Source organism: Tupaia chinensis, unplaced genomic scaffold (assembly GCF_000334495.1).
Source record: "Tupaia chinensis unplaced genomic scaffold, TupChi_1.0 Scaffold000624_1, whole genome shotgun sequence".
In the NCBI taxonomy this organism is placed as follows: Eukaryota; Metazoa; Chordata; class Mammalia; order Scandentia; family Tupaiidae; genus Tupaia; species Tupaia belangeri.
The window spans coordinates 117,914-124,454 of NW_006160144.1; the positions used below are offsets into that span (position 1 = coordinate 117,914).

A 6,541-nucleotide genomic window follows, 5' to 3' on the forward strand; every position below is an offset into this window, starting at 1 on the left:
GTCAAAACTCTAATTACCATAGACAGTCCCCATGAACTTGGTCACTTATTGCTAGGCCCGCTCTCAGGAGTCAGGCCTGCGTTCTCCTTCCTGCAGAGGCCCAGGCAGTTTTAAGCCAGGGGAGGGCAGCAGAGTGCAGCTGGTTGCTAGGGAACCTGAGCAACATGGGTCTATGTACTAGTAAAGATTCAGGAAAGGGAAACCATTTTACGATTTCAAGTTTTTTACTGGTCAGAATCGAAAAGATGTCAAAATTTCCAGCTGCTAAGAATGTCCTAGACAAAAGCAAGAAACCATAATTTTGATAACTATGAAAAAGTACTTTGAGATGAGTTGTTTAGAAAACGTAGAAATTTCACTGTCGAAACCCTTTGGAAGTTTTCCGTTTTCTTTTTCTTCCTGTCTCAGTGTCACATTCACTGATGTCCGATAAGGAGGAGAACCTGGAGTGGTAGAAGGAATTTCTATTCATGTAGGCATCATGTAGCCTTAAGTCCTTAGGAGAAAGTAATTCTTGGCAGATATTCCAGGACCATGTGTAAGTCGAAAATGTGTCATAAAAGGACTCATTTTGAGTTTCTATCCCAACCAAATCCCCTCGGATCTTCCGCCAGAGGTCTAGCATTTCTTTCCGGTGCTCAAGGGCAATTCCTAAATTATAGTTATCTGTAGCTCTCTTCACCTGCAGTGAGAAAGCAGAAGTTCATTGTCATTACCTTCAAACATCTTTGACTGTGGGCCACAATTATAGATATCCCGAGTTAAGTTCCAGGCTACGTGAAAATCAGTCTCTATGTTGTGCCCTGTCTTTCCAGCTTCAGTGACTGAGAAGATGGTGGTATCAACCGAGTACAGAATCTCCAGAGGAGAGCCATTTTGATGCAGAAGATGGTGAGTTTGAAATGCTATGAGATGGGGCATAAAGGTAGATAAGTTGATCAGGCCATGTCAGAGAGGTAAGACAGAAGGAAAGAAGTCTAGGCTAATGACAAACGTAAGGGTTCTCGGTATACAGTGGCAGCCAAAACAGAGAGCAGACTGAGATAGCCAGAGAGTACTCAGCCTAGCTGTGCCTTCAGCAGACACATAAATCAGCTAGCAAATCCCTAGCACTCTGCCTCAACTGGGTTAGAGGGATGTCACATTATTGATCTTCTCAAGCAGCAGGTGCCTGGGGCTGGAAGCCTCTGGTTTTAAGCAGCTTCCATGTATGTTAGTGCCCCAACGAGGCAGGTCGGGAGCTTGCACCTTTGTCTCCTGTGACACGCACTACTGTTCCCCTGTGTGGTGTCATCTACCCAATACAATACTACTGCCCCTTCCTTCCTTCCTTCCTTCCTTTCTTTCTTTCTTTCTTTCTTTCTTTCTTTTTTGTGTGAGATTTTTTGCTATAAGGCATATGCTTTATTTATTTATTTTACCAGAGAAGGACAGAGAAAGAGAGATGGAAAATGAGAAAGCAAGTCTCCAGGTCCAGGACTCGAACTGCAGTTGGCCATGAGGGAGTCCAGTCCCCTTAACCACCACACCACCTGCCAGCACCAGTCCCTAATTATTTTCCTTTTTAAGACAAGGTCTCACTACATACTGCTTCAACTTCCCTGCCAGCTGGGACTACAGGCGTGCATACTGCACCCACCTTATAGGATGGGCTGGAAGTTGAAACTGAGCCATGTGGGCCTCTGCCTGCCAAAGAGCAGTGTCTGTGTGTGCTACCAAGTCTGAAATGTTAGTGTTTCTCTAGTTGCTATAATGAAGATGCTTTTTCACTCATCACCCCCTTACCCCCCACACCCCCTGCCAGCACCAGTCCCTAATTATTTTCCTTTTTAAGACAAGGTCTCACTACATACGGCTTCAACTTCCCTGCCAGCTGGGACTACAGGCGTGCATACTGCACCCACCTTATAGGATGGGCTGGAAGTTGAAACTGAGCCATGTGGGCCTCTGCCTGCCAAAGAGCAGTGTCTGTGTGTGCTACCAAGTCTGAAATGTTAGTGTTTCTCTAGTTGCTATAATGAAGATGCTTTTTCACTCATCATGACTCCCTGAGCATACCACTCACTGTGACTGTCAGTTTATGACCTTAATTAGCTTGCTATTTCCAGCATGAAATGAATGAATATCCCAGAAATGATGCTGAATATCATTATACAGGTGATTAGTCTGATGAATCATAACACTTAACATTTGAATCCATTTGATTATAGAGTAAGGCATGTCATTACAATAGGTAAAAATGAGAAATGATCTTGTCTCATTTTAAAGGCAGAGCTGATAAAAGTTCTCTAGCTTTTTTTGGTACAACATTGAAGTGGAAAATATTTTTGCAGTGCATTCTGGGAAGGCATTCAGCAATGCATACTCACGTGTGGTTTAATAGCAGCTGCATCGGCCACAGTCCAAGTCTGCTTGTTCTTGAATATCTGATCAATGGCATGGATGTCATCTGAGTAGCCTGAGGCAGGGTTGATAGGCTTTATTTTCTTTCTTTCTTTCTTTCTTTCTTTCTTTCTTTCTTTCTTTCTTTCTTTCTTTCTTTCTTTTTTGTGTGAGATTTTTTGCTATAAGGCATATGCGCTCTCACTGGAGAGACAGAGAGAGACAGAAAGCAAGAAATCATTCCTGGGGTGATGGACACATCACAATCCCTTCTCCTCCATTCTCCTCTCAGGATTTCGGGCACATGTGCCCAGTGTGAGTTTTAAACTGCTGTATCTGGGACTTGAACTGCAGTTTACTATGTGGGAGTCCAGCAATGTAATCATTATGCCATCTGTTGGTCCCTAATTTGTTTTTTAAAAAGAATGATTTTATTTAACTTTATTTATTTATTTATTTATTTTACCAGAGAAGGACAGAGAAAGAGAGATGGAAAATGAGAAAGCAAGTCTCCAGGTCCAGGACTCGAACTGCAGTTGGCCATGAGGGAGTCCAGTCCCCTTAACCACCACACCACCTGCCAGCACCAGTCCCTAATTATTTTCCTTTTTAAGACAAGGTCTCACTACATACTGCTTCAACTTCCCTGCCAGCTGGGACTACAGGCGTGCATACTGCACCCACCTTATAGGATGGGCTGGAAGTTGAAACTGAGCCATGTGGGCCTCTGCCTGCCAAAGAGCAGTGTCTGTGTGTGCTACCAAGTCTGAAATGTTAGTGTTTCTCTAGTTGCTATAATGAAGATGCTTTTTCACTCATCATGACTCCCTGAGCATACCACTCACTGTGACTGTCAGTTTATGACCTTAATTAGCTTGCTATTTCCAGCATGAAATGAATGAATATCCCAGAAATGATGCTGAATATCATTATACAGGTGATTAGTCTGATGAATCATAACACTTAACATTTGAATCCATTTGATTATAGAGTAAGGCATGTCATTACAATAGGTAAAAATGAGAAATGATCTTGTCTCATTTTAAAGGCAGAGCTGATAAAAGTTCTCTAGCTTTTTTTGGTACAACATTGAAGTGGAAAATATTTTTGCAGTGCATTCTGGGAAGGCATTCAGCAATGCATACTCACGTGTGGTTTAATAGCAGCTGCATCGGCCACAGTCCAAGTCTGCTTGTTCTTGAATATCTGATCAATGGCATGGATGTCATCTGAGTAGCCTGAGGCAGGGTTGATAGGCTTTATATTTGCTGCCTTTATGCACATTTATAAAAAGGTTATTAATACATTTGAGTTTGAATTATATAAAGACACAATAAACAGAGGAGTATTTTATTACAAAAGGATTTGTATATGACTTGTAAGATTATTGCTAAGCCATTTGTCAGTGGTTTTGGAGTATCTAGTATAGTGCCATGTGTAAATAGGCATTTGGTCATTTTTCTTTAATAACGTTGAAGCCTATGCAAAAGAAAAGCATAGACCAGATGGTTCCTGTGCGAAATGAATATGAAGGGCAGATAGGAACCAACTCCATGCTGACCCAAAAAGTCTCAAGTCATCACCAACAAATGTGCCCCCGACAGGGTATATCTGTCACCCGCTATCACTTCCAAACTTTTTTTTTTTTTAAGAGAGAGATTTTTGCTATGGGGTGTATGTACTCACCAGAGACAGAGAGAGACAGACAGACAGAAAGTGAGAACTCACCACCCCAGGAAGATGGCCATGCCGCAATCCCTTCTCCATTCTCCTTTGGGGCTTTTGGGCATGTATGCACATGCACCTGGTGTGCGTTTTTTGTTGTTGTTGTTTTGTGGCCTGGACATTGGGGCTTTATTTGATCTATTTATTTATATTAGAGAGAATTTTTGCTATAGGGTGTGTGTGCTTACCAGAGACAGAGAGATGGAAAGACAGAAAGTGAGAAATCACCCCCAGGAGGAACGGCCACGCTACAATCCCTTCTCTCTTTCTACTCTCGCGATTTTGGACACACACGCACATGTGCCCCACACTGAATTTTAAGCCACCTGGTCTGGGACTCAAACTGTGGTTGACTACGTGGGAGTCCAGCAATGTAACCATCACACCATCTGCTGGTACCAAGCACTGGGGTTTTAAAGAGCTCTCTCAAGAGATTCTAATATCCTGCTAGGACTGAGAACTGCATCTCCAAGGGTCATTCCTCCTGGTTACAAATGTACTTAAAAGTCTAAAGGCCTGAAACATTTTTTCTTTTTTAAAGAATTTTTTATTTAATTTTATTAATTATTATTATTTTTCAATTTGCTACAGGGCATGAATGCGAGAGAGAGAAAGTGAGAACACAATCCAGGTTTGGGATTCGAACTGTGGTTGGCCATGTGGGAATCTAGTACCCCAACCACCATGCCACCTGCTGGCTCCACTACTTTTTCTTTTTTCTTTTTTTGGAGAGGTTTTTGCTATAGGGCATGTGCGCTTGCCAGAAAGACAGAGAGAGGCAGAGAGATAGAAAACGAGAAAGCAGACCCCAGGAGGATGGCCACGCCACAATCCTTTCTTCTCTCAGGATCTTGGGCATGCATGCACACGTGCCCGGTGTGAGTTCAAGCCACCGAGTCCGGGACATGAACTGTGACTGACTACATGGGAGTTCAGTGACATAGCCATTACGCTAACCGCTGGTCCCCCTACTTTTTCTTTATTCATGTATATGAGAGTGACAGTGAAAGAAAGGAGAGAGAGATAAGCACGTATGGTCATGCGGTGATCTTCTTTCTTTTGTTTTTTAATTTTTTTTGTCATAGAGCACGTGTGCTTGCCAGAGAGAGACAGAGACAGAGAGAGGGAAAGGAGAAATCACCCTATGGGGGGATGGCCATGCTGCTGCAATCCCTTCTCCTCCATTCTCCTCCTGGGATTTTGGACATGCATACACGCACCTGGTATGATTTTTGAGCTGCCAGGTCCAGAACTCTCAATGTGGTTGACTGTGTGAAATCTAGTACCTTAACCACCACACCATCGGCTGGCCCTCAATCTTATTTCTTTGTCCTCCAGCCTGTTGAATACTGTCTGATGTATTTCAACTGACAGGCTAGGATTTGAGCTGTAGTAGCCATGTGGATCTGTCCTCTCTCTCTCTCTCTAATTGCCAGGGGGCATGTGTGCTCACCAGAAAGAGAGCGAGAAAAAGCACCCTCTCACACTGGGGCATGGCCATAACACAATCCCTTTTCCTCCATTTCTCCATCTCATCAGAACCCTGAGCACAGATGCACACATGCTTGGCTTGCCCCCTCGCGCTGCTGGAGCTGGACTCAAATCTCAGTTGGCCATGTAGGGTCTGGCTTCTTATGCACAGAGTCCAGCTGCTGCACTGAGGGGCCAGCAACATAGCCATTGCACCAACTGCTAGCCCTATGGTTGCATTTTTTTTTTTTTTAAGAGAGGGATTTTTACTATAGGATGTCTGTGCCTGCTGGGGAGAGAGAGAGAGAGAAAGTGAGAAATCACCCCAGAGGGGATGGCCATGCCACATTCCCTTCTCCTCCATTCTCCTCTTAGGATTTTGGCCATGCATGTACACGTGCCTGGCCTGAGTTTTAGGCAGCTGGGTCCAGGACTCGAACTTTGCACTTGGCATGAGTTTTTCTTTTTTGGAGAGGTTTTTGCTATAGGGCACGTGCGCTCACCAGAGAGACAGAAAGCAAGAAATCACCCCCCAGGGGTGATGGCTACGCCGCAATCCTTTCTCCTCCATTCTCTTCTTGGGGTCTTGGGCACACACACACGCACGCCTGGCATGAGTTCAAGCCACTGAATCTGGGACTCGAACCGTGGTCGACTACATGGGAGTCCAGCAACATAGCCATTACGCTAACTGCTGGTCCCAGCCTGACATGAGTTTTAAGCTGCCAGGTCTGAGACTCGAACTGTGGACGACTATGTGGGAGTCCAGTGATGTAATCATTATATCATCTGCTGGCTCCCCAAGCCCCTAACCCCCACTTGGGTTGCTTTTAAGGTGCTTTGTGTTTTTCAGCATCACTGCAATGTTTCAAATCGTATTTACTTTTATTTATCTTTCTCCACTGTGCTTTTTTTTTTTTTTTTTTGGGGGGGTTTTTCCCGCTATGGGGCGGGGGGGCCCCCC

The 6,541-nt window shown here is 44.2% G+C and overlaps 1 protein-coding gene across 1 annotated transcript in view; it reads right to left on the reverse strand.

Annotated features, from left to right (window-relative positions):
- Positions 1 to 227: 227 nt before the first annotated feature.
- Positions 228 to 6,541, reverse strand: part of EFCAB3 (EF-hand calcium binding domain 3) — a 119,139-nt gene continuing 112,825 nt past the window's right edge. Inside the window, exons 27-28 of the mRNA XM_006159101.3 lie at positions 3,532 to 3,654; positions 228 to 682 (exon numbers count right to left, since the gene is read on the reverse strand). Of these exons, the coding sequence (XP_006159163.1) occupies positions 356 to 682; positions 3,532 to 3,654 (450 nt within the window). The 3' untranslated portion in view covers positions 228 to 355. The remainder of the gene's footprint in view (positions 683 to 3,531; positions 3,655 to 6,541) is intronic.